We start from the raw sequence: 26,904 nt of genomic DNA, 5'->3' as shown, positions 1-26,904 counted from the left end.
CAAAGTTGCCATTTTCGTATTCGTATACCGTGTGGCAGGTACGATAATTTCTTATGCCCAGGGATGCCAAGGACATTTGCATTACGAGAAGATCCTGGACCGACCGGGAATCGAACCCAGACACCTTCAGTATGGCTTTGCTTTGTACCAACGGACTCTAAACACTCAGTTAAGGAAGGTCCCAATGAATAAGTGTAACGAATAAAGTTATTATAGACTTACATTATAGACTTACATACTAACATTTTGTAATTGCCTATTATGGTCAAAAAGTGTAAGAATATAAATGAAACCGTGTAAACTCTTATAGATATCTGCAGTTACTATAAATATGGCATTGTTACAATAAAACCTATTGTATTTCAATAACATTTTTTTCCAGGGCAGACTCCACATTGCAGCACGACGACGTTACCCCTGATCGCACAGGCAAGCCAAGCCGGCAAGCCTAAGTGGGCACATATTTATAAGAGTTATGAAAACGGATTTAATTAGCCAACGACGACGACTACGACGATCCATTCATTGCAGAGCGCAACCAACGTCAAGCAATTTCCTCTTCCCATTCATTTTCGCATTCCTCGTTTTAAGTGCACCGCCGGCGTCGTAGTTGTCTTCTTCACATTACAAGGTATCATGGCACCTTTAGTCATGGTGGTAGTACATGAACAATTACCAATCAGGGTTTTTTATGCCTATTACCTATACTCAGCGATGCCAGATCTACGGAAATTTTCCGTACGTTCTGTCTCAAACTCCGAACACAAATCTACACGTCAAGGTCGTGTGCATTATAGATTTTTGCAGAAAGAAAAAACACATGACTTCACGGTATAATTACATGTGTATCAACATTAGGTTGTCATGTGAAGCAAAACATGAATGTCTAAAAATTAAATCATGCAGACCGACTGATTTGCTTATTGAATTCAAAATGTAGTGGCTGTAGATAGCCATGTGTGACAGATCATGAATGTCAGACTGAAAGAAATGATTCGTTCCCCTCTTGCTCCTAAAAGTACGGAATCGAGGCTCCTCTGCTTGTCGCAAGCTCACTTGAATATGTTTTTTTATTTCAAACAAGTGAGGCAGCTACAAGCGGGGCACCGCAAATCCATAATTTGGGAAGCTCGGGATTAGCGTATTCCATTTTACTTATGTGGAAAAATTAAGGAATACCTGTTGGCGGTTCAACACATAGATCGAACGTGTTGAAAAATAAATTCCGAACACTTAACACTTCAAATGCATCTGATAAACATAATTTGGCTAACATTTTTGAAATAATTAATTTAGTGGCTTAATTTAACTATAAACCATTCAGTGTGCTGTTGAAATTGATGATTCATCTTATTTTATTTATTTAGTTAACATCTTAACAGATAATATTGAATCAACAATTTCACGCCATAATACTCAGTGCGTGGCCGCATCTCTCCGACCTCGGTTCTGCCCCACGCTCGCCAGCTTCTTGTGGAGGCTATAGTAGGCCTGACTTCCACTGATGATGCGCCTCCGTATTTCACGGCTAACGTTATTGTCAGCCGTCAGCAAGGATCAAAGGTAGACGAACTCGTCGACCACGTCGAACGTATCCCCGTCTACCGTAACACTGCTACCTAGGCGAGCCCTGTCGCGCTCGACCCCACCAGCTAGCATGTACTTTGTCTTGGACGCATTAACCACCATTCCAACTTTCGCAGCCTCGCGTTTGAGGCGGGTGTACATGTCTGCCACCTTTTCGAATGTTCGGCCGACAATGTCCACATCATCCGCGAAGCAAACAAATTGACTGGATCTCGTAAAAATCGTACCCCGAATGTTAAGCCCGGATCTCCGCATAACACCTTCTAGCGCAATATTGAACAACATGCACGAAAGTCCGTCACCTTGTCGTAGTCCCCGGCGGGATCAAAACGAATTGAAGTGTTCGTCTGAAACCTTCACACATTCCATCGTCGCTACTATCAATCTCGTGAGCTTCCCGAGAAAACTGTTCTCGTCCATAATTTTCCATAGCTCTACGTGGTTGGTACTATCGTATGCTGCCTTGAAATCGATGAAAAGGTGATGCGTTGGGACCTGGTATTCACGACATTTTTGGAGGATTTGCGTACAGTGAAGAGCTGGTACGTTGTCGATCGGCCGTCAACGAAGCCGGCTTCATAACTTCCCACGAACTCATTTACTACAGGTGATAGACGACGGAAGATGATCTGGGATAATACTTTGTAGGCCGCATTTAGAATGGTGATCGCTCGGAAGTTCTCACAATCTAACTTGTCGCCTTTCTTGTAGATGGGGCATATTACCCCTTTTTCCACCTCCGGTAGCTGTTCTGTGTCCCAGATTATGCTTATCAGCCGGTGCAGACAAATGGCCAGCTTCTCCGGGCCCGTCTTTATGAGTACAGCTCCGATACCATGCTTACCAGCAGCTTTATTGTTCTTGAGCTGGTGATCATTCGAATGGCATCCTTAACCTTCCTCAAACTGGGGGCTGGTTGGTTTTTATCGCCCGCAGTACTGACGAAGGTATTTCCTCCATTGTCCCGTTCTTCATTACCTGTGCTCTCAGCGCCATTCAGGTGTTCGTCGAAGTGCTGCTTCCACCTTTCGATCACCTCACGCTCATCCGTCAAAATGCTCCCATCCTTATATCTGCACATCTCGACTCGCTGCACGAAGCCGTTGAGGGATGCGTTGAGCTTCTGATAGAACTTGCGTGTTTCTTGAGACCGGTTCCATCTTCTCACACTCCGTCTCCTCCAGGTGGCGTTTTTTTCTCCCGGAAGAGGCGTTCCACGTTCTGTCGGGTCACTTGCTGCAGCATGACCGCCCGCGCTGCATTCTTCTACTCCTATATTCCTCGTCGAATCAATCGTTCCGTCGTACCCGACGTTGCTCTCAGCTGCATTGTTGATGGCTGCTTTCACTGTTCTCCAGCAGTCCTCAAGAGGGGCTTCATCCAGCTCACTCTCTTCCGGTAATGCAGCCTCGAGGTGCTGCGCGTACGCATTGGCGACATCCGGTTGCTTAAGCCGCTCTAGGTCATACTGGGGCGGCCGTCGGTACCGTACGTTTTTAACGACGGAAAGTTTTGGGCGCAGTTTAACCATCACCAGATAGTGGTCAGAGTCGATGTTAGCGCCACGATAGGTCCTGACGTCGATAATGTCGGCGAAGTGCCGTCCAGCAATCAGAACGTGGTCGATTTGTGATTCTGTCTGCTATGGTGATCTCCAGGTAGGCTGTGCTGGAATTAGGCGGCGAAATCAATTAGTCGTAGGCCGTTTTCGTTCGTCAGCCGGTGGACACTGAACTTTCCAATACATAGTCGGTCTGAATTCCTCCTTCTGGCCAACCTGAGCGTTTAGATCTCCTATGATGATTTTGACGTCGTGGCTTGGGCAGCTGTCGTACTCGCGTTCGAGCTGCCCGTAAAAAGCGTCGCTATCATCAACGGTGCTTCCAGAGTGCGAGCTGTGCATATTTATTGTGCTGAAGTTGAAGAACCGGCATTTAAGCACATTCTCTCATTGATCGGCTACCACCCGATCACACGCCTCAAAATTAAATTTGGAAAATGAATGTACATTGTAGGTAAGTTCGAATATCCGCCATAATGGAACAGTTTAAGTTTGATATGACGAATATTAGTGCTTTCGACGAAGTAGAGTAGGGTTTCCTCAATTGATCTCAGATACCGTAAAACGGGGTAACTTTGATAGTTTTTTCGAAGAAAACTTGAATATTTTTGCATGCTGTTTCAAAGATTTACAATTTATATTTTTAAAACAAGTACTGGCATCCTAGCTATCGATTACAGTCGATAAATTGCCAAAAGATTTATTTTGAATGGATATATAATTTTTTATATAATCGAAAGTTGGTTTTCTGTTTTGGGGTAACTTTGATAATGGAGTATGATTCGAACAAAATTGAATGAATAACGAACATTTGTAGGGCATTGCATCCCTCTAGGCGTTTAACGTTATATGGAAATTTCTGACTTAGATTACAAAAATGGTCCCAATTTGTGAATATGCTTTTCGCTAAGAGATTTGAGACCGTATTCAAGTTCTATGATAACTAGGCTATCAAAGATAAGTGGCCAACTATTCAAAACTACATCAAATAGTGATCGTAGAACAGATTGTTTGTAAGCGTTTTGAAAATGCTGAAATTGTGTAAATTTTTTGAATTCGTATAAACAGCCTAAAATGTTCTTGATTAAAATGAAAACCGCTCTTACATGAAGTGTCATACTAATATTCTTTAGTTTTGCATTCGTTTTGCTTAACTGATTAACAGAAATTATGATATTTCATTTAGTATGCGGTGGGTTACGCACTATCAAAGTTACCCGCATTATCAAAGTTACCGGTACTGTCAAATCCAATTGGTGGGATTGGGGTTGCTACTCACAGTGTTAGTTTTTGTTTTGTAAAATAAAACCGATTGTCATACAAATTGGTCCCCCAAAATCTGCATTTCTGTGTGTAATAATCGTAATAACATGATTTTAACATTTCCATTCATTCATACCTTCTAGTATTTCTCTGGGAACTCCTCCAGAGTCTTATCTACGAAAAGCACCTTGAATTCGTGAACAATTTTCTTCAAGAAATGAAAATGTTTTCAACGATTCCAGTAATTATTTCTCCTGGGTTTCGTTTTTTTCTCATTTTGGGGGATTAGGGGCTAATTTCAATTTCGTGATCAGTACGCCGTGCTGCTTTCATTCATGGTGAGAAAAATCATATCAAGTGTCAGAAAAACGAGATAGAAAATTGTGTCGAAAACAAGGCTGGTAAAATGGTATCGGAGCTAAATGAAAATTTGCCTGAAATTTAGTAAAAACTTTGTTATTAATTAATTAATCGTTCTGATATGTAAAAGGGATGCAGCCCTATCACATTATCAATAAAAACTTCTCTTAGTTAGTTACTTTGCTCTAAACTGCCTTGCTTATAAACCAATTTGAAGCTAAGAAGAAATTGAAGTCAAATTTTAGAGGATATGAAACGAACTGTACATTTTAATGGAATGCATATTCTCAGAGAATATATATATGTTCATTATGCCCCTAATCTTTAGAGTAACATCTGGGAGAAATCCTCAAGAAACCCTAAGAAATAATTTATGTATTTCTGGAAGAACTCTTGAAAGTATGTTTAGTGTTATTCCCTCACAAATTCTTGAAAAAAAACGAAATAATTCTACGAAATTTCTTAAGAAATCCTGGCTGTTCCTAGTATGATGCTGTTAAATGTCTTTTTTTTTATTTTTTAAAGCTTATAGCATTTTTTCAATGAAATATCGCCAAAGCAAATATATCCAACTGATAGTAATTCGAAAAAAGTCACCGGGAAAAACATTGTCCGATTACTTTTCCACGAGGAAGGATGAATTAGCAATATTCAAGTGTCAAAGTCACGTGATGTTCATGACATTTAACAGCTCTGGTACCGTAATTTCGGGTGAAATTGATCATTTTTCACGGTTTTTCTTGTCTGTTTTCTGTAATTTGTAATATTCCAAACAACTAAATGTAGGAAAACAAGTACGACGGTGACCCTCTTTGACGTACCGTAATCCGGGGTAACATTGATCAGTTTTTGAGATATTTCTTAAATGTTTCATTTGAAAATCCAAATGTCGCAAGTTTTTTAATTTTAAAACAAGTACTGGTACCCACCGCTCGTGTCTGTATACTGAATTTTTGTTTTCAAAAGATTTAAGTATGTTTAAATAAATGTTTAAAGTGATTTTTTGATTTAGCTGATATGGGGTAACATTGATCAACCCATGTAAACAACATTCGGTTATATTGAAAATGTCGTTACTTACTTAAATCATGGCCCCTGAAGCCGAATATGCTTAGCTTAGCTTAGCTTAGCTTAGCTTAGCTTAGCTTAGACTGACTACACATATCAATGGTTGCTATTCCGTGATTGACCGAAGTCAGTGAAAATGCACAAAGAATCAACTAGAAGTTCGGCTGGGATTGGCCATAATCTTCTTCAGTGTGCATAATTCAGTGCCTTTATTTATACAGAGTCAATAACGGCGCCGGCCACGTCCTTGCAGTCAGGTGGGATTGGGGGAAGGAATGTTAGTGTGTAACCTTTGCTTTTTGGAGACCGTGTTTGCCTCTGCATCTCCACAAAGGTTACTGGGAGGGATGTTTGTTAATGGGGAGGATCGTTGGGTCATAGGATTCACTTTGATAAGCGATTAGACCATGATAAACAATGATTTGTGAGATATATACAGGCTTATACGTAAATATAATATTTTCATTTGATATGAACAATTTCTATGTAGAGGAAAATTATGCCGACACTTGAGGTGACGAACCATTCAAAGTTTGTTGAACAAATACCTAAATGTAACATTCCTACAGCTGTCAGGACGAAAGCATGTGTTATTATATTTTACTCATTTGAAAAGAAACAAAAAACTCGATTGGATGGGACATCATAGAACACTCTTATTCTTTGCCGACACTTACAGTGGCGAACCATCCAAAGTTTGTTGAATAAAGTGAACCTTTCGCAAGTCTACACTTGTAGTGTCGAACCATTCAAAGTTCTTTTAATTACAAAAATAAAGGTATATAAGAGGTGTTCTGAAAAAAATGTTAAACATAAATAAATCATGAATCAGAGTTTCTGTCGACACTCACAGTGACGAACCATCCATAGTTTGTTGAAAAATCATATTTACATCCCACCATTGTAACGATTGAATGTGCAGTCATACATATTTTATAGATTAGAAATAGTAGCATGAAACGAGCTCACCAATTGATCCGTTATCCTTGACTGAGCAGCCACAATCCACTTTCGGCTTCACTCGTTTGCTCGGCTATAAAAAAGCACTCAGGAAAAAAAAAATATAAGCGCGCGACCCAAAAAGAATAAAAAAAAAAACTGGTCGGGCTTTCTTGACGCACTGCCCAGGAGCAAGCGTCAAGGTCGAAGGATCAAACAGAACTCTGCCCAGCAAAACGCGCGGGAACGAAACACAAACTCCCGACGTCCCGAAAACAAACTGTCTTGCTTGGGCTTTTCGAAGCACTGCCCAGCAAAACGCGCGAAAACGAAACACAAACCCCCGGCGTCCCGAGAACAAACTGTCTTGCTTGGGCTTTCCGAAGCACACGAGAACGAAACACAAACTCCCGGCGTCCCGCAAACGCGCGAAACTAAAAACAAAAACAAACTCCTGGCGTCCTGAAAACAAACTGTCTTGCTTTGGCTCTTCCAAGCACTGCCCAGCAAAACGTGCGAGAACGAAACACAAACTCCCGGCGTCCCGAAAACAAACTGTCTTGCTTGGGCTTTCCGAAGCACTGCCCAGCAAAACGCGCGAAAACGAAACACAAACTCCCGGCGTCCCGAAAACAAACTGTCTTGCTTGGGCTTTCCGAAGCACTGCCCCATGGCCCCTGAAGCCGAATATGAAAACCAAACTCTTACAAGTCATTTACTTTTTGAGTTATTTCAAAAATAAAAATACCTCGAACCGTGGAATACGCCTAAAGGTAGGCAATTTCCTAAGAAAATTCTACATTCTTAACAGTAATTCGTAAATGTTGCATAATTGAACATTCTTATGAATGTTTTGACAACGGAATCGTTTTTGGCGATGTAATTTTTAGTAAGAATCACATTTTCCTTGCTCATATCGCTTGCACAACTTATGTGAGACATGAATCTTCGGTAGTGTCATCCTTAACCATTGAAATCGTTGTTTCAAAAAGTTGTTAAATTTACGCATGAAGTAAATACAATTTTCGAAAACATCTTAATTTTCAATAGCTCATGAATATAAGAAGGAGAAGCGCAATTCATGCTTTGGAAATATTTCATCAACAAATGATGATACGAACTTTTTCCGTTTTACGGTACATGGTTCATTCCGATCAATTTTACCCCGCTGATCAATGATACCCCGGATTACGGTATGTACCAAAATTTCCTAACAAATGTTATTTTAGTGCTTAAAATAAACCCTAAAATAAAAAATCAGGGGATCAAATTTCGGGGTGAAATTGATCACTTGTAAGTGCGGTTATTGTTAGTTTTTGAAACGACTCTACATAATGAATATAAGCTCTCTGAATCCGAAATTCCGAAAAAATTGCTAAATTCTTAATAATGCAATATTTGTAGAAATAATGAATAGTTAAGTTTTGAGAAATGCATGAAAAACGCCTAAATGTAGGCAATTTCCTGTGGAATTCCCTGATATCTAGAAGAAATTCAATTATTTCAACCGTATGAGCTAATTAATACGAGTTTTGAAGATGAAATGTGGTTCGGGGATATGTTTTAAGCATCCTCACAAACTTTTAGGGTTCTACTATGTTCAAATCCTTGTTTAGAGCTAGAAGTTTATGGATGTTTGTCCGTACATGATTTTAAAATTTTACATTATTTTCATAGAAATAAACATTCTTTAACACAAAAAAAAACTTCACAACACACAATTCGACAATAGTAACGATAAACAACGTTGATTCCCTGCAGGTTACATTGATATTTCTGCTCCATAAGGAAGAAATAAAATCGTGTGACACGATGATCAATTTCACCCTACTGATCAATTTCACCCGAACTTACGGTACCAAGGTATTTCTGGTAGAATCCGTAAAGTAATATACGAACACGTGGAAGATAATAATCTTAGCTCTTTTAGGTAGAAATCATTACAGAAGACCCTGAAACAACCGTATTTATACATACATTTAAACAAAGGGTGGGAGGTACTACCACAGAGAAACAGACGTAACACTTAGAACAAATCGCGATTAAAATCGTAGTCGCGAAAACATGTACGCCCAATGCTAAAAACACTGTAGGTGGCCGATGGACCAACAGGTGGCGGTAGTGTGTAAACGTCAAACACGAGCAAAAACGACGCGAGCGCTGCGGGTGGTCGATTGACCTCCTACCATATATTTGAATCGAACGTTAAAAAGTTGGTCGATGGACAGCAGTGAGAGTGTGACGTCTGTTTGTCTGTGGTACTACTAAATGCATTCCTAGATGAGTCCGTACATCGAAATGAAAAAATATGAAGTAGGTACGTATCCCCTGCCTAATCAATACTATTGCGGCGCTCATTTTAAAGCTTTGTCCATAGTTTGAAACGTTTGACATTTTTCCTGATTTAAAACATATTGAAAAAAATAAATTTCTCGAAAACTTATTCAAATAGTCTCAAGTCAAAAAAGTGAATAAACTTACTTTATTGATCCTACGTGTTCCGCAGACGAAATTGTACATGTTCCGCTCCTACCCAACTAGATTTTTCATTTTTAGAACGTTTAATTTCCAGATTTACAAAACGACGAAAGTAAGATTTTCTACTTTTGCAACCTAACCACTACTTTCGCCGCCCCGCTGTATAGAGAGACAAAGTGACTTAACCACGAATCAAAACAAAACACTACTTGAGCCGATTTTACACTGGTAGAAAAACGTCGAAAGTAACTGTATGAAACGGCTTATCATTTTGTTATAATTATTTTTGTTGAAAATAATAGAAACTACTTAGTTTTTGAACGCGATCTGATTGTATGCAAAATTTGAGCGATGTACATGGCGAAAAAATGTTAAAAGGGTGATTCATTTTAAAACAGTTTTAGAAGACAGGTTGTGATTCTTCTCAATTAGTTTTCTCAAAACCGTATGAAAGTTACTTACGTCGATTTGAAAAAGTAATCGAGATTTCTTTTTTTATTTTATTTTATTTTATTTTATTGATGTACAAGGGGGTCAGGGGCCAAGTCTCCAGCACAAGTTTGAAAACTCATACCGTCCATAATACACCGGGGGATTTGGAGTTTTGGAAGTAGGCAACGCAACATCTTTGACCAGAAGGTTCTTTAAGTTTTGCTTTTACTCTAGACTTCCCCTACACGTATGAATGATGCAAGGTCGAAAGAACATGAATCAGTCATACATATAACGGTAGTGAAGTGTTTTGCCTAAGGATATGTGAAAGGAGGGATTTTGTGTGGTGTTTTGTAAATCGCTCTGTGGAACAAATTTGTTATTAGTTAAATAATAAGTTCATTTGATTTACCTTTCAATTAGTATTCAATGATTACAGAAACTTTATACTTAACAAAGGCGTGGAGTGCAGCAAGCTTGGTGGGCGGATCAAGTGCGAATTGATTTGGCGAGCGTGTGACAGAACCGAGGATGGAGAGATGCGACCGCAAACCGACGTTTTCTCGGCCATTACGCTGCCATGATAAGAGATGCCTTTCCTCTTCGATGAATTATTCCTCGAAGCGGGTTAGATATGAAAACAAGGATAAAGAGAGAAGGAATGTTAGTGATTGTTACATGCTTTATGGCAGTATTGGAGTACATTGAAGTCATACAAAATTCGCTCTTTGGATTTCCACGATAACAATCCCTGAAACTAATGATAAACAACAAAAAATGAATCCGAAAGAGCGAGAACCTTGATGTTTCAATGTATGACAATCCAGCTTTATTGCATGTGAGAAGTTCTTGGTGATATTCTCACAACGGCCATTCAGAATGGTTCGACGGATGTAGATAAAAGATCATTATGATAAGATTAACGCGACGACATGTTAGTAAGCTCAAAACGATTATTGTATTTGCAACTGTTAATTTAAATAGTTAAGCTAAGGGTCAGTTATTGAATATAACTTTATAGATAAGCAGAAGTAAAGCACGAACGCGAATCCATCCCATCTTCAAATGCACAACACTTCATTCTGGAACTTTAGAACGTCCATGTTGTAACTTGTTCACACAAGAAATCTGCCTCGACCGAGTTGACAGAACGCGCCCATACCCCTTTCTGAACCAAAGGACAGGGAACTAATACCATGATACCTTAACTACTAATACAAAAGCTACTTCTATGTTATTTCCACTACTACGCTCACGGTAATTATGTTATGATCGTTAGAATAAAAACGATAGAGGTTACTACTACATAATAGAAATACTACTGAAAGAACGCTAATGTCGCCAGTGTTGGTGTGATAAATGCAAAGTAGTGCAAAAATGCTTAGAGAATTAAATAAGTTATAAATTACAGCATTTTGTTCAACAATATTATATTAAAGATATTTAAAAATAAAACATTTCAGTAACAACAGTGCCATAAGTTTTCTAATTATTATACATATATCAGTAACACTACTAAACTATCTCTAATACCGCTACAACCTACCTTACGCAAGACCGTAAAATGCCGTAATTCAGAACATTTTGCAATATTTCTCAAAAATCGTAAATTATTGTTAATGATAATTTTAATTGGAATTATGATGCATTACCAGCATATAAAAATAGCGGTATGGGCAAATTTCAAATTTTTTCTTAAATTTCGACAAATTTTGGACCAAATACGCTTACGGATTTAGGCAATGCGCTGAATTACGGCACCTTACGGTATTACTAAGGTAATAATTACTACATTGTTAGTAAACCTAACATAAATGCCTATTTTCAATGACCTGTGAGACGCAGAGACCACCCGCACCCACTCTTGCGCCTCGTGGTCTACTGAAAAAGATTTATGTATATTGAACTAATACTACTATTAAAAATAGTGCTACTGAAGAAGGTGATCGTTGGTTTCCCAGTCTTGTTAGTGATTTGAGTGTTAGTAGAGACTGGTAGTAGGCCCTGCCGGTCCCTCCAGCATTACGCGTAGTTATCTGGTGTTAGATCATGCGACAGTAACTAAACTCATGCTGAAGGTGTGATAAATCAAGTGTAAAATATATTTAAGCATTGAAACACATGCCATTATTAGACTAGCTTACATTTTATAAGTTATAATTACGATAAATTTTCGCGATCAATATATTAGCATAAGAGTATTTTTTCGCAATATCAACAATATGTAATTACTTGATTAATCACCGTCAATCCCATCACCTATGGACAGGGAAAAAAGTAATCGAGATTTCTTATAAACATATTAATTTTATTCACTAAGGGCCGATTTCTTCACCTCCGCTTACGCCGTAAACCACGTTTACCAATACGATTAAACCAGGTTTAAGGCCTAAACGATGGTGAAGAAACCGCTTATAAGTAAATAAATTCTATCATTTCTTCAAGATCCGCATAAAAAGTGATTTTTTTCATCATATTTTGAAAAGTTTTGATTTCTACTAAAAATAATGTTTCTATAAGCCCCATTACGGTGTGAATAGAAACATACAACCTTTAAATGAATAAATGTACAATATAATTATCATTTTCAAGTAGTAATTATAGTCTCAGCAAAGGAAAACACTACCTAACTTGAGACTAAGGGCCGATTTCTTCACCTTCGCTTAAGCCGTAAACCAGGTTTACCCATACGATTAAACCAGGTTTAAGGCCTAAGCGGTGGTGAAGAAACCGCTTATAAGTAAATTGTTTTTATCCACACAGTTTAAGTTGTACACATTCAAATGTGTCGAAGAGTGTTTCTTCTTCTTCTTCTTCTTCTTCTTCTTGGCATTAACGTCCTCACTGGGACAGAGCTTGCTTAGTGTTCTTATGAGCACTACCACAGTTATTAACTGAGAGCTTTGTATGCCAAAGTTGCCATTTTCGCATTCGTATATCGTGTGACGGGTGCGATGATACTCTATGCCAAGGGAAGTCAAGGAAATTTCCATTACGAAAAGATCCTGGACCGACCGGGAATCGTACCCAGACACCTTCAGCATGGCTTTGCTTTGTAGCCGCGGACTCTAACCACTCGGCTAAGGTAGGCCCCATTCGTCCCATTTCACGGCAACAAAATGTAAACGCATATCAGTCGCACTCCAGATTTACGCACCATGTAACAAAAGAATGAATCAAGTTTGTAAACTTCTCTGCCCATTTTCTCAATGCCTACTTTTCACATATGAGACTGACTTGCGAGGCACGGCAGAGTATTTACGATTACCAACAAAGTAGTCCATGATAACTTTAAATTAAACCGCTTACTGAGAACGACATTCTTGACAAATTATCAATTCATTTGACAAAATGTTCCAAACTAAAAAATATATTGACCATTACATAAACTATAATCAGTATCGATACACCGCTCTGCAGCCGCCTACTGGACATTAAAATCCAACGATTTATTACAATTGACCATAACGTGCCATAAGTGTATGCATAACCTCTAATCAGAAACGAATGGCCAACTACATGCGCCACTTATACGCGGGGAAACCCGACTTGTTTCTAAATCTAATAACGCGCAGCGATTTGCATTACGCAAACTAGCGACAACGTAAATTGCGTATAGCTTGCAAAGCCGGCGCTTGTTATACCAACCAATGGTAATGAATGATAAATTTAAATCAATTACATATTCCACGTAAACCCCCCTTCCGTCTTCGTGTTGTACCTCCAGCTCAAACATGCGACTGTCTGTTTCATTAACTGTGACCAACTAAATCGCTTGTTGGAACTTGATTGTGTGAGTTTTAATCGCCTCACCAATACTTAGCAATTTTGGTTCAAGGTATCGCCTCAATAATGGTGGTGGTGCAAGTGAAAGAGATATCGCGATGTGCGCAACTTGTTCGTCTCGTTCTCAAGAGACGACTGAATCGAGCGAAAAATGCTACACGTAGTAGGCGTGGCCAAAACCAATCCAATATGAAGGAAAGCAGCGCTGTGATTCGATGTTGCTTTGAACATCCCTACTCCCGAATTGTAAATTGATGCTTTCGGAATGATTAAGTTAGAACTTTTTGTTGTAATTTGTAATTAATTTGAAATCTTTGTGAACAAGAGCATTTGGATAAAGGTAGTAGTTAATGCCTTTCGAAAGAGAAAAAAAAAGTTTATTCTAATAAAAATCTTCTTACGTAACCTAACAACACTTTGTACACGATATCAAAGCAATAGAAAGTGAGCGAACTTGAAAAAAAAAATGCTGCCTAATAGCATTAGATTATGAAACGTTTAGATTAGAACATCGTGGCGAGTTGGTATCAGGACAGGATGTCCTTCTCCCGCGGATACTGCGGCATCGGGAGATCTTTGGCGAAACACTTACAGTTGCAGGACGTCACCGGACATTCAGTATTTTCGCTGGAAAATAAAACAAAACATACAAAGAGTTGATTAACGTTTTTTTGTGAGATCTAAGGATACTTTTTAATGTGCACTATTCAAAATGGCGGAGATACGACGTGATACGAGTTGTGCACTTCCATGATTCACTTTGGCATGTGGGGGGTTTTCTCGGCCGAATTTTCTGAAACTTTGCAACTTTGAAGTGGAAGTGCTTATTTTGGTCAAACATGAGATAGGTAGCTTTCAAAGAAATCCACTGCCGAAATGCATCAAAAGTGCCAAGAATAGGATCCGGCTCCCTATAACTAGAACAATTATTTATTCTGATGTGCAATAAAAGTGTTGAACAATGAACTTTCAGATTTTGCATAACATTACAGAAATGTTTCTTTCATATTTTCATTTCATTCATTTTTTTTACGCAAGTCGATTTCACATCAGAGAGGTCAAAGAAATTCTAATTTGCTTATAGATACTACATTTTCAGTTATAGATCATAGAAATATAATATATATGATTCTTATGTCTACCTCTCTCGAGCGGTAATCTTTATTATTAGGAAAATTGAGGGGGTTGAAAGGGTTGAAAACAAAGGGATGTAAGTGACAAAAATCTTATTTTAAGAAATTCGACTTTGAAGCTTTTTTCAGCAATTGTTCAGTCCATTCTAATCCAAAAAAAACAAGTCAATCTTCTAAGAATTATTTTATTTTTTCTGTTTGGTGGAAAACTCTTGGAAATAGTAGATTTTTTTTTTTCAGTATACTCAACTCAAAACCGGCAAAAATGTTACTTACACCCTTTGTGTTTAGGCCCCTCTATTGTCAAATAATATTTTGAACGGTTTGAGTTCAATGATTTGATTGGAACTATATTTGACGATAGAGTTGTGAAATTTTCCAGATATATTTTCATCAAAATATTATAAATTATTATTTTTAATCTCGATTTCTTCAATACAGTCACTTTATTCACAGTCTGGTAGATAGAACTATCGGAGCCAACCGAACATGACATGTAAAGAGTGCTTGAACCGGTGGGCAGTATTGTGACTGTGGAGATAGGAAAAATTCACAAAACTTTATTGGTATTTGACAAAAATAATTGGCGCAGTTTGCCCTTAATGAAACTTATAAGGCTCTTGCACCCTTCTCTTTCCAGCAACAATATTAAATGATTTTTTTTTTTTCATACGGAAACGGTAACACCACAGAAGGCCAAGATGGTGAAGAACAACTCATCGGAGGTATGTTTTGCGATCGGGAATCGATTGGCGGAACGTAATCTGTGGTTCCTGGATTCGGGCGCAACGTCGCACATGACCAACAACGCGTAGCTGGGAGCTGGATACATCGTGCAAGGACCGCATCAGTCTAGCGGGTGGAAACGGAGTTCAAGCGAACGGAATCGGTTCCGGCGTGTACCGAAGTCGCGACGGTGAAGGTCAAACTAGGTCCGTCCCACTTAGATTGGGTACCACTTCTAGTACTGCATTTGGTCCTTCGGTAGTGCAAAAGGTACCCAAGTTGGACAGATCGCAGTACACTTTTCACGGCATTCTAGATTACCTTATGAGCCATGAAATTTTGGGCAACTGCAAGGCACATGGAGGTCTTTAATGTGTCTTTGGTCAAACTGTCGACGTGAAGCTCAAAAATGTGTACCATGTGCCAGCGCTAACCGGCAACCTGTTATCGGTGAGTAAAATTGTTGATGAAGGATTCACCGTTATGTTCGAGAAAAACCATTGCAAAATTGTCAAGAATGGAGCAGTGCTTGTCGTCGGCGAACGGAGAGGCGGGTTGTATTTCCTGAAACCGAGCCCGGAGCAGTCCATGATGACAACTGTCAGCCACACGAAGGAGTGCATACACTTGTGGCACAGGCGTTTGGGCCATCGAAATGCGGATGCCATTGGGAAGATCGTGCGTGACCAGTTAGGAACTGGTATTTCCCTCCAACGGTGTGAAGTGCAAACCGTGTGCAGCACTTTTTGCGAAGGAAAAATGGCCCGGAGTTCATTCCCGAAGTTATCTGAAAGGCGAAGCAAGGCGGTAGGAGATTTAGTACATACTGATTTGTCAGGATCGTTTGAAATCCCCACGCCTAGCGGAAATAAGTACAGCATGGTGCTGATCGATGACTACTCACGCTACACGGTTGTTTACCTATTGCGTTGCAAATCTGAAGCGTTCGAGAAAATTCAGCAGTACATCAGCCTCATCGAAACACAATTTGGTAGGAAACCTAAGGTGATACGATCTGACGGAGGCGGTGAGTACTCGAGTGGAAAGCTGAAGAAGTTCCTGGCCGACAATGGAATTATTCTGCAACAGACAGCTCCTTACAGCCCACAACAGAATAGAGTGGCCGAGAGGAAGAACCGCTCCTTAGCTGAAATGATGCGGTGTATGCTTGCCGATGCAGGTATGGAGAAGAAGTTTTGGGGAGAAGCAATCGTAACTGCCTGTTATCTCCAAAATTTACTCCCAACAGCGTGTTACGAGAGGACACCATATGAGTGATAGGAAGCCGTCCTACAAGCATCTACGAGTGTTTGGATCCATCGCATACGTGTTTATTCCCAAGCAACAACGTAGAAAGTTGGACATGAAATGGTACTGGTGGGCTACGCTGAGGGACGAAAGGCCTTTCGATTCAACCCGGCAAACTGCAGCATTACTATTAGTCGCGATGCCAAATTCGACGAGATGAAAGGCAACGATGCGGTTGTGAACGATAAGACGACGATGACGACGAGGTGAGTGTTACATTGCGTGACCAGGCTGGCGTTGGCCCATGTGACGATGATGCAAGCACAGAAGAGCAAGCATGGGAAAATTCACTCACTCACCCGAACGCTACCTATAAAATATCTGCAAAGTATCTGCTGCCACCGAATGTTCAATGACTGCCGAACGCTACTAGGGTGAGCGCAATCCCGACGAATCGTAAACGATTGAGATAAACCGAAAATTAAAAGATATACGGAGCGGAGAGAGCACCTATCCTCTTTTAAATTGGAGACACGAAAGAACGTGTTCGCCATTCGATCACTGAAAGCTTCCTGCGAAATGTACAGATTTTGCGTTCACTGAAACATTTCGCCTTGTGTATTACCAGTCAGTGAACGCTCTTCAGCTCTCAAATACGAATGCCACTCGTGCGGAATCAGAATGTAAAGAATCATTCGCTACAGCAATCGGATGCCTTCGGCACAAGGAGTCGGTAGTGAATCATTCTGTTGCCGTTTTTGCAAAGACAAATTAAAGACCCCGATGTCCCTTGCAGTTGCCCAAAATTTTATGGCTCATAAGGTAATCTAGAATGCCGTTCAAAGTGTACTGCGATCTGTCAAACTTGGGTACCTTTTGCACTACCGAGGGACCAAATGCAGTACTAGAAGTGGTACCCAATCTGAGTCCGAGTGCGACGGACCTGGTTTTTGTCTAACTTGTCGCTCGGCGAACAAGAAGAAAATGCATTGGAAATTGAAACACTCAGCTTGGTCGGAGAAACGGCAATCTCGCTCTTGACCGCATGTGGATGTGAGCGAGAGAAATGCAATATTCGAGTGAATGTTTCCCATGCTTGCAGAAGAGTTCCAGTATCCTGAAGCTGAACTGGAAGATGATGGCAGTACCAGTACATCGGAGAGCGAGGTCGAAGGATTTCCTGATGAAGTTTTACTGCGGCGATCCAAGCGAGCGACGAAAGGTGTGCCTCCGCAGCGGCTGGTCATGAATTCCTGGTCCGCCGAAGTGTCGGGTGTCCATGAGGAACCGAAGAACTTTGCCCAAGCAATGAACAGTCCAGATCGTAGAAGATGGCATGAAGCGATGGTTGAGGAGATGCAGTCCATCGAATCGAACGGAAATTGGCAGTTGGTGGACCTGCCAGCCGGTCGAAAAGCAGTTGGTTCGAAGTGGGTGTATAAAATCAAGCGCAACGCAGATGGAGAAGTGGCCCGCTTCAAAGCAAGACTCGTCGCACAGGGATACAGCCAGCAGTATGGTACAGATTATGACCAGGTGTTTGCTCCAGTTGTTCGCCAAACAACATTCCGGACTCTACTGGCTGTGGCGGCGAAACAAGGTATGAGAGTACGACAATTCGACGTAAAAACTGCGTTCTTGTACGGCAACCTCGATGAAGAAATATTCCTTCAACCTCCAGTCTCTTGGTAACATCCAATGGTACTTGGGTATCAAGGTGAAGCGTAACGAGGATGGCGATTTCTTCATCAATCAAAAGCAATATATCGGTGAGATCGTACGTTCTTGCTGCTTGGAAGATGCCAAGGATTCCAAGATTCCATCGGATCCAGGATACTTGAAGCAAGAAGCTGGTACACACTTAAATTATTTTACGGATTCCTGTGAAATCTCAACAGCTGAACAGTTTGGTAAAATAAATTAACGGAGTACGGTAATTTTTTACAGTATTCGGTAAAAAATCACCGGAATCCGTCAAATTCCGACGAAATTACGGTGTTTTATTTCACCGAACTGTTCAGCTGTTGAGATTACGGTGAAATTCACCGTAAGAGCTTAGTGTGTACTCCTCTAGCGAACAATATTCAGTACCAAAAACTGTTGGGTCAACTTTTGTACCGGATATTTCGGCGGCGGTGTCAATCTTGAGCCGCAAAACAAGTAATCCATCTCAAAATGACTGGCTGGAGCTCAAGCGAATTGCCCGGTACCTGAAAGGCACATGTGAGTATTGGCTGCGCCTCAGCGATAACAAAAGGCGAACCGGCTTGATCGGTTTCTCTGATGCCGACTGGGCAGAATACCAGCAGGACCGGAAATCGAACAGCGGTTTGGTGATTCAGTTCAACGGTGGTACGATTAGCTGGGCGTGCAGAAAACAGTCTTGCGTGTCATTGCCCACTGCAGAAGCGGAATTCGTGACCTTGACAGAAGCGACGCAAGAAATGCTGTGGATTAAACGTCTCTTTGGCGATTTCGGTGAGCATCAGCAAGATCCAGTGTTGTTTGAGGACAACCAAAGTGCTCTGAAGATGTTGGATATCGGTAAGTTCAGCAACAGAACGAAACACCACATCGCTACCAAATACCATTTTGTAAGGGACATCAAAGCATCCGGCGAGATCCGTTTCGTTTACTGTCCGACTGAAGACATGGTTGCTGATCTGCTGACAAAACCCCTTGGAGGAACCAGACTGGCAAAAATGCGAGCCATGTGCGGACTACAAGATCAGCGTTGAGGGGGAGTGTTCATGAAGCCAGGCTGCCTAGCAACGCTGAATGAATGCAATCAACATCATCGAAGCAATCCCTATCTAAAATTGTAAAAGTTTCATTAGTCTTAAATAAAACCTAGAACATTACAGACGTTTTTCTCTTCAATTCCCGAACCTGAAGTCAATAAGATATATTCTTCAAGAAGTTCTCAGTATGTTTAAAACAAAAAAAAACAAACAAAAATATTCGAAGTAGTTCTTATATTTTAGTTGGCTAAAAAATGTCTTAAGAAATCGAATATAGTCACATAATGCATGAATTATTCTCAAAAATGTATGGACATTAAATTAAATCATTAATCGGAATATTCTTTCAAAAAAATCGCAAAACTTTCAAGCCTACAACGGGGTACTTTTGTGATTTTGTGTATTTTTAGTACCTTGAAATCAAAATGATTTTATTTTTGTCTTAAAGCTTGGAAAATATTACGCATATCAGGAAAGTTTTTCGTGTCTTATGAAACATTGTTGTACTTTAGAAATGTTTTAAAAATTGATTTTTCATAACCTACAAATGCTTGATTCTTATTTGATATGTAAGCTAAAAAATAGTGCATTTTATTTTTCGTAGAATCAACCTATTACACAAGTAGATCCTAGCGGTATTAAATCTGCTTCAAAATTGTTTTTCCATTAGTTACACGAAAAATAAAATATGTTCCAGTACAGAAGATCAAAAAAATAATTTTCAAAATTAGGCTGATACAAATATTAAATTTCTTTTATGTCCGAGACCACTTGGAAGGTGCGAGGGGGGGGATAAAAATATGTAAGGAACAAAAAAATAAAAATGAAAAAAAAGTTATTCTTTCGAATTTTTATTTTTAACGATAGTTGCTAAACTTTTTCCAATCGTCCTCTGAATCATTATTTTACTTGTTTTTTACTTTAAAAATTGAAAAAACCTAACTGATGTCAAAAAAAATTATGAATCTTTTTTTTTCTCCCCTTCAAAATTTTGGGATTTTGGGGGGGGGGGGGTTGACATAAAAGAAAATTAATATTTGTATCCGCCTTACTGTAAAATCTCAACTTGTTATTCTCAATTCTAAACAAGGCCTACAGAAGTAGAGGCCTCAGAAAACAATAAAAAAGTATAAGGATGTTCAAAAATAAAAATAAATATCAACAAGCGAAACTATAAATTCGCGAATAAAAATAAATCATTGCTCAAATTCTTAAATGTATTTTAGGTAGTGAAAAGTGATATTTATATCAAAAATAATATAAATAGAGGGTTAACAAAATAATGCAAAAAAAAATTACAAGTGAAAAGAAAAACTAAACATTACATATACTTTGCAATTGGATTAGATGAACAAATTGATGGAAGTTTGCGAAAAAGGTACACGTCTTCTCGGTGAGAATCGAACTCACTACTCCCTGTTCTTTAGATAGTGCACGTTACCCCTACGCCACGAGAGGACTCATGGACGCAGAAGTTAACCTGAATTCGATTTCAGCTCAATAACCAAGAGGTCCTCTTTCGCAAAGCGCACCCCTTTCGGAAGAATTAGATGCCTATCCAAGCAAAACGCTTGAAAAAATTATTAACAAAAATCTAAATTAAAAATAATTCGTGTTGTGCAGGATTATGGAGTCGAAGGAAGAATCCATGGATACTGTACCTACCGAAATCATGGAAGTGGACGAAGGAAAGAAAGAAGATGATCTTCTACAAAATGTCTCAGCGGATGAACTTGGGGGAGCGGGATCCGTCTCGTCCTCCATTCTGAACTCCGATTATGAGGACGGACGGGTGAATGTTGCCATCATAGCTACACGCACTGATATGCAGGAATAACAGCAAAATGAGCAAAGAGAAACTCTAAAGCCAAAATTGAGTGGGGCAAAAAAGAAGCAATTTAAAAAACTGTTGATAAGTGGTCATGGGCGGCAGGAAGCACTTTCGGTGGTCCTTGCACCATCAAAAGCGTCGACATCAAAAAGACCACAAAACATCAACAGCAGTACCAACAGTGACGGAAAACCTATTGCCAAAAAACAGAAGAGACTGCTCATTCACCACTCCGTCAATAAACGGATGGAGAATATTAGGCAGGATCAGCTGACAACAATGAGTGGAGTTCAACAACCAACATACAGTGATGTGGCTGAATGGGTACGGGTAGGAATACTTCCAACGGACTACCCACAAACCCAACTGACGACGGAACAGATGGACATCGTACAGGGGGCCATTCTACAAAAAGTTACCCAGCAAAGAAAAGAGTCCTTCAAGTCGAAGTTTTCCAACCGTTGGCAAAGAACTGGGCATTTGGTAATTAACTGTCAAGACAACGATACGGCAGATTGGTTATATTCGGTGGTTCCTGCGCTACTCCCATGGGAAGGCGCGGAACTAGCGGTAAACGATGCCGACGATATACCAAGATTGGAGGTGATGATCGGCTTTTTCCCCCAAAGTGTAAACGACGACAATGACACTATCCGAATTTTCATCGAAAGTCAAAACGATGGCTTGAGTACCGACAAATGGAGAATCATTCAACGCAACGTTCTCTACGAGAAACATGTTGAATGGTTCTTCACTGTTGACGAGGCATCCATGCAGCATTTCAAAGCATGTAATTTCCTCATCAACTACAAGTTCGGGCAAACAACTCTTCGAAAAAAAGGTATGTACAAATCCGGTTCAGATGGAATGGCTAAATCGAGTGACGATCCCAAAGGGCAAGAGCTGGTAAGTAGCGTATTTTCTGGGAATCTTCATGTCCCGGCGACATGCGCGACAGACGGCAAGTTGCCGGAGTTAAAGTCCTCTAAATACCATCAACAGACCAATCAAAATGCTGGACTTCCTAAGGACCAAATTCCTCAAGGGATCCCAGAAGCCCAGAATCATCCAGGGACCTCGAAATCCTCGAGTTATTTTGGCCATCCAGTGACTGGGAAGTGCTCTGGGCATTCAAAAGACCAGCAGTACTCCAGAACACATACGGACCCAAATTCCTCAGAGGGTTCAAAGGACCGAAATACTCCTGAGCTAGCGACGGACAAAAATGAAACTGGGCCACCAAAGAACCAGAACTGTCCTGGGACTTCAAAGTACCATGACGTCTCTGAGCCTTCAAGGGATCGGAACTTCTCTGGGTCATAAAAGGACCAGAATATATCTGGCCCTTCGAAGGATCGGACTATTTCTGGGCCGCCAAAGGACCGGAATGTGTCTGAGCTTTCGAAGGAACGGAATTGTTCTGGGCAATCAAAGGACCGGAATTCAGCAAAACCATAAAAAAAAATCAGAACCATCTGGATCATTAAAAGACCAGATTCATAGACGTCCTTAAAATTGAATATATCTAATAAAAGTAAAAACAAAATGAATAGTAACATCAAATTTATTCCAATAAACCTTCACCATACCAAAGGAGCAACCGGAGTCCTTTGTCAAAGATTCAAAAGAAAATTTTAACGTGGCATTGATACAAGAGCCCTGGGCTCATAAAAGCCGAGTTCTTGGAATCAATAGTCTGATAGGAAAACTAATTTATGACGGAAATAGTTCAAAACTACGAACAGCAGTTTTAATAAAAGGGGGAATCAAATTCGTACCTATAACACAATTCATTACCAAAGATATAGTTGTGATTCGGTTGGAAATTCCTACATCCCGGGGGAAAACAGAAGCCTATATAGCTTCTGCTTATTTCCCTGAAAATGGGGATACAGTACCTCCACCCGAACTGGCAGATTTCGTAAATTATTGTAAAATGCACAATAAATACTTCATAATTGGATGCGATGCGAATTCTCATCACACAATATGGGGAAGCACCAACATTAACAAAAGAGGTGAAGACCTTTTTGAATACATATCTTCAAATAATATGGATTTATGTAATAAAGGAGATCAACCGACATTTTATTTTATTTTATTTTATTTTATTGATGTACAAGGGGGTCAGGGGCCAAGTCTCCAGCATAAGTTTAAAAACTCACACCTTCCATAATACACCGGGGGTTTTGGAGTTTGGGAAGTAGGCAATAAAGGAGATCAACCGACATTTGTAACAAAAGTTAGACAAGAAGTATTGGACTTAACAATGTGTAGTCCTGTACTTTCAACAAACATAAAAAATTGGCATGTTTCAGATGACGAATCATTATCTGACCATAAACACATTGTTTTTGAGTACATTGCTGGTGCATTAATTAACAACTGGACAGAATTGCAGAAAATATAACTGAAAAAATATTACAGGCACATGATGCAAGCTGTCCAGTCAACAGAGTGTCTACTCGTTTACATAAATTAAATTCCCTGATATTTCCAGGTTTTTTTCAGGTCCTACAAAATAATTCCAGGTTTAAGAAATACTTCAATTTCGGACATACAAAAAACTATTGATAAAATAATTTGATTCAAAAGCGTTTAAAGCTTCCAAATTGTTTAATGCATATTGAAGCTATTTCAAGGTGGAACAATATCAAAGCTTAAGTTTTTTTTCAACTGAATTGTATTTGATAAGAAGACTCATTTTTATATCGCTTGTGGAGCTCTGATCATCATTGTAAACTAAACGGAACTTTGAAGTGCTTCAGTATGCTTGATTATAGCGTACTTGTACAAAAACAGATAATGTACTTCATTTTTGGCCCGCGTTTAGTGAAGAAATCTCAAATGGTATTCATGAGCAATTTGGATACTTAAGACAGCTAAATGGGCGAAAAAAAATTCTTACAGATGTTTGTGACAATATTTCACTATTAAATTTATATGTCGTAAAACATGTTTTTCGACATTTTTTACAATTATTTTCGAAAGGAATTTCACCACAAATTATTTCAAGTATTTGCCCAAAGATCCAGATGTTACTCTGAATATTTACTCAGGGTAGGATAGATGAATAGATTTCTTTATTTGTGAGATTTACAGCACGAGACTAGCTCACCTCTTAAATGTCTTCAAGAGTTCATGTAGTGATTATTTCCCATTGAATCCCTTCGAGAATTTTCCTAAGGAATTCGTAAAAGAATTTTGTTTGTTTTGAATTAACTCAAAGATCGTCAGGAATGTCTTTGCTGATTCTTTCGGATGGTTTTCTAGAAAGCCCTAAGTCCTCCAACATTTTATCCAGTGATTCTTCCATCGATTTTCCTAGAACATCCTCTAAGACTTCCGTTTAGAGCTTCCTCAAAAATTCAATCAGAAATATCTCCAAACATGCCTCTAGGGATTTCTTAAAAATTGTCCTTCATAATTTCTTTAAGATTTCAACTTCAAATTTCTCTAAGAATAACTCTAGGAATTACTCAGATTTCTTTAGGAATTCCTACAGTAATTCTCAAGGAAGTCTTTAAAGATTTGTCCAAGTATTCTTCCAGGAATTTTTCTAGGCATTTTTGCATAGAAATGTGAATGAAATTTTTCAGAAATTTGAGAAAATGTTCGATTTCAATTTGTTTCTAGAGAAAATCTCTGATGAAGCTTGTTTAAGTTTTCAAGTCACCCGATTACTAGAAGAACTCATAGATCCTTGAGGAATTTTTAGAAGATTTTCTTGTTAAATTGTTGGAATAATTGAAAAAAAGCAAAAATAATGCGTATAATTTTCTGGAACTTTAAACTTGTATCACTTTCGTAAGTGCCATGGGATTGTTTGAGAAATGTTTGGAAGAACTGCAGTTGTAAGTGAATGAAAAACCGAATTTAGTACTATACCATTGAATTCCACTAGAGTTTGTATCCTTTGACAGATACGTATATTTCGACCTCAACTGTAAGGCCGTCTTTAGTGTCGTGTATCAGACTCGACTGCAGTTGTAATTATTCGGTGAAATACTGGAGTAATTTTTAGAAAAAAAAAGACTAGAAGAACTCCACGATGAAACACAGGGTCGAGTTTGAGGAATTCTTTGAAAAAATCTTAATAGATTTTCTCGAACAACCCCTCGAGGATATTTTGGAGAAATGACGCAGAAATTCTTGTCGGGTTTCTTAAAAAAAACCTCTGAACAATTTCTTTCACAAAACTTTGGAATTGACCTTTGCGGTTTTTCTTGGAAAACTACAGTGATCATGCTAAGAAGATCTCCTACACAGCTAAAAATATGTTGTAAATTTCAGTTTATTTTCATGCACGAATTTGGAGCATCAAAATAAACTGAAATGTCAACGACAAATCGCTTATTTTTCAATCGAATACACTTCAAATTTACACGATCATGTAACATTTAAGCATCTTTAGTTGAAAATTAAACGTGATGCTGTAACAATAGATGAATGAGGTTTACATTTACTATCTTCTTCTGTTTAAGCTACATTGAATTTTAAATATTTTTATCTGCGTAGAGTAACAATGAGAAAATTCGGTTGAAGGATTAATGGAAAAATATCGAGAGAAAGTCCTACTATAGTACTTCCTGGACCAAATCCAGGATAAATTATTGAAGATCTTCTATAAAAAACTCTGGGAGAATATCTAAGAGAATTGGCAGGGGAATCTCTAGAAGAATTCCTATCGGGATCTCTGGAAGTATATCAGATTTAATCTCCGGAGAAACAACTAGGATTATTCAGTTTTCCTCGAGAAATCTGATATTAAATTTTAAAGAATTAGTTGGAAAGTCTCGTCAGTCTCTGAAGGTTTCTAAGGTGCCTACATAATTTTGCATTAGAATTCACTGCAAGCAAGATATGAAAAAAAAAAAAAAAAAAATGAAAAAAAAAAAAAAAAAAAAAAAAAAAAAAAAAAAAAAAAAAAAAAAAAAAAAAAAAAAAAAAAAAATTCAGTTCGATCTCTGCCGTCGTCAGACAAAGTCGAAGGAAAAAGTGCGCTCTGCACTGCGGTATTGCTTTGTCATCAGCAAGCGCTGTTTAGGAATCTCTTTTGTTTCTCGATTTTTAACTTCTACGCCGTTCGCCGGTAGTGCTTTCGGTGCTGTGTAAATTCCATCTATACATCATCATGGGTGATGTGATGATTGTGAATACTGTTCAATTTCGCTTCCCGATGGGAAGCCCACGACCGTCTTGGATCGAAATCGCCAATTTTGTCAAGCAATTGGATACGGATGTGGCACTGATGGAGACAACATACAGAACAGCGCGTGATCGATCGTTGTTCATCAAGTTTACAACCCAGGAAGCTATGATGAACTCTCTCGAAAGGAACGCGGGACCACGATCATTTGTATATACCAGTGGAACAACAGTAGAGGTGCGTATGACGATCGCAGGTGACGATATACGTTACGTGCGGGTATTCGATTTACCCCCGGAACTACCAGACGATGAACTATTATCAGTCCTTGGAGAATTCGGCAAAATAGAACGTGTGGTACGAGAAAAATTTCCTCCGAATTTGGGCCTCGACCATATGTTCACTGGAGTGCGAGGAGTATATATGGATGTAAGGAAAGATATCCCACCTTCAGTCGATGTGGTGGGCCGGAAAGCCAAAATGTTCTACGACGGTCTGAAAGACACTTGTTTTTTGTGTCAAACTGTGGGACATCGAAGGGACTCCTGCCCTCAGCGGAAAACTCGGGAAAGGAAACAGGAACAGATGAAGCAGGACAAGTC

General features: G+C 39.2%; 1 protein-coding gene across 1 annotated transcript in view; it reads right to left on the bottom strand.

Annotated features, from left to right (window-relative positions):
- Positions 1 to 13,767: 13,767 nt before the first annotated feature.
- Positions 13,768 to 26,904, bottom strand: part of LOC5579066 (GATOR complex protein MIOS) — a 31,715-nt gene continuing 18,578 nt past the window's right edge. Inside the window, exon 6 of the mRNA XM_001664173.2 lies at positions 13,768 to 14,101. Within this exon, the coding sequence (XP_001664223.1) occupies positions 14,002 to 14,101 (100 nt within the window). The 3' untranslated portion in view covers positions 13,768 to 14,001. The remainder of the gene's footprint in view (positions 14,102 to 26,904) is intronic.

Source organism: Aedes aegypti, chromosome 2 (assembly GCF_002204515.2).
Source record: "Aedes aegypti strain LVP_AGWG chromosome 2, AaegL5.0 Primary Assembly, whole genome shotgun sequence".
Classification (NCBI taxonomy): domain Eukaryota; kingdom Metazoa; phylum Arthropoda; class Insecta; order Diptera; family Culicidae; genus Aedes; species Aedes aegypti.
This window is presented reverse-complemented; position numbering and strand designations above follow the sequence as displayed.